This window comes from Penaeus monodon, chromosome 32, assembly GCF_015228065.2.
Source record: "Penaeus monodon isolate SGIC_2016 chromosome 32, NSTDA_Pmon_1, whole genome shotgun sequence".
NCBI lineage: Eukaryota > Metazoa > Arthropoda > Malacostraca > Decapoda > Penaeidae > Penaeus > Penaeus monodon.
Genome location: NC_051417.1, coordinates 27,551,648 through 27,552,325, shown reverse-complemented (window position 1 = coordinate 27,552,325; position 678 = coordinate 27,551,648). Strand labels below are relative to the sequence as shown.

At 48.7% G+C, this 678-nt stretch overlaps 1 protein-coding gene across 2 annotated transcripts in view; it reads left to right on the top strand.

Moving 5' to 3' along the window:
* The window catches only part of LOC119593777 (TOG array regulator of axonemal microtubules protein 2-like), an 8,567-nt gene that overhangs the window by 1,245 nt on the left and 6,644 nt on the right, over positions 1–678 (top strand). Inside the window, exons 2-3 of one of the 2 annotated variants that reach the window (XM_037942800.1) lie at positions 130–234; positions 472–642. In XM_037942800.1, coding sequence (XP_037798728.1) covers positions 130–234; positions 472–642 — 276 coding nt within the window. The remainder of the gene's footprint in view (positions 1–129; positions 235–471; positions 643–678) is intronic. The other variant, XM_037942801.1, reaches the window with a different exon arrangement.

Genomic DNA, 678 nt, shown 5'->3' with positions numbered 1-678 from the left:
AGTTATGCCTGTAGTTATACGCTTCTGACTGATATTCCAACCTTCCTTTCAGTCACATTTTAACTCAACTGTCTTCCTAAACATGCCTCCAAGTCTAATTCGCCTCTCGTGTGTCTCCCTCGACCCCAGGACGCCCCAGCTCGTTCGTCGCGGCCAGCCTCCTGTGAACTCCGGGAGCAGCCTCAGCAATAGTTTCGGCACCACGCGCCGCACTCCACGCCGGCCGCCAGTTCGGTAGGTCGACGATTTTTTGTGGGGGTTCCGGTAGGAATTTTGTATATATTAGAACGTTAGAGTAATGATAAAGGCTGTACATAAACTTCTGTATTTCTTTATTCTCATCCCATACTTCGTTTAATTATTTTCGCCTACTGGGAATTTCTGTCTCTAAGTTTAGGCCTACATACTCAGTACGTTTCTCTCTCACGATGAAAATAACTGGACATTACCACGTTATCTTGCCCACCGAAGAGTCGTTACCAAGGCCGAGGTACCGGAGGCGTCCAGCATTAACGTCCCACCGGGTTACAAAGCGCGCAATCCTGTTCCTTCAGATAAACCGAGTCCAGTCGGTTCTCAGCGGCCTCGACTCAAACACCATTTAGCGGCTCAGTTTAGCACAGAATCGACAAGGCTAGTTCAGTGGGTATTCTTGAGGGTTGCCAAAGCAGTGTTTCT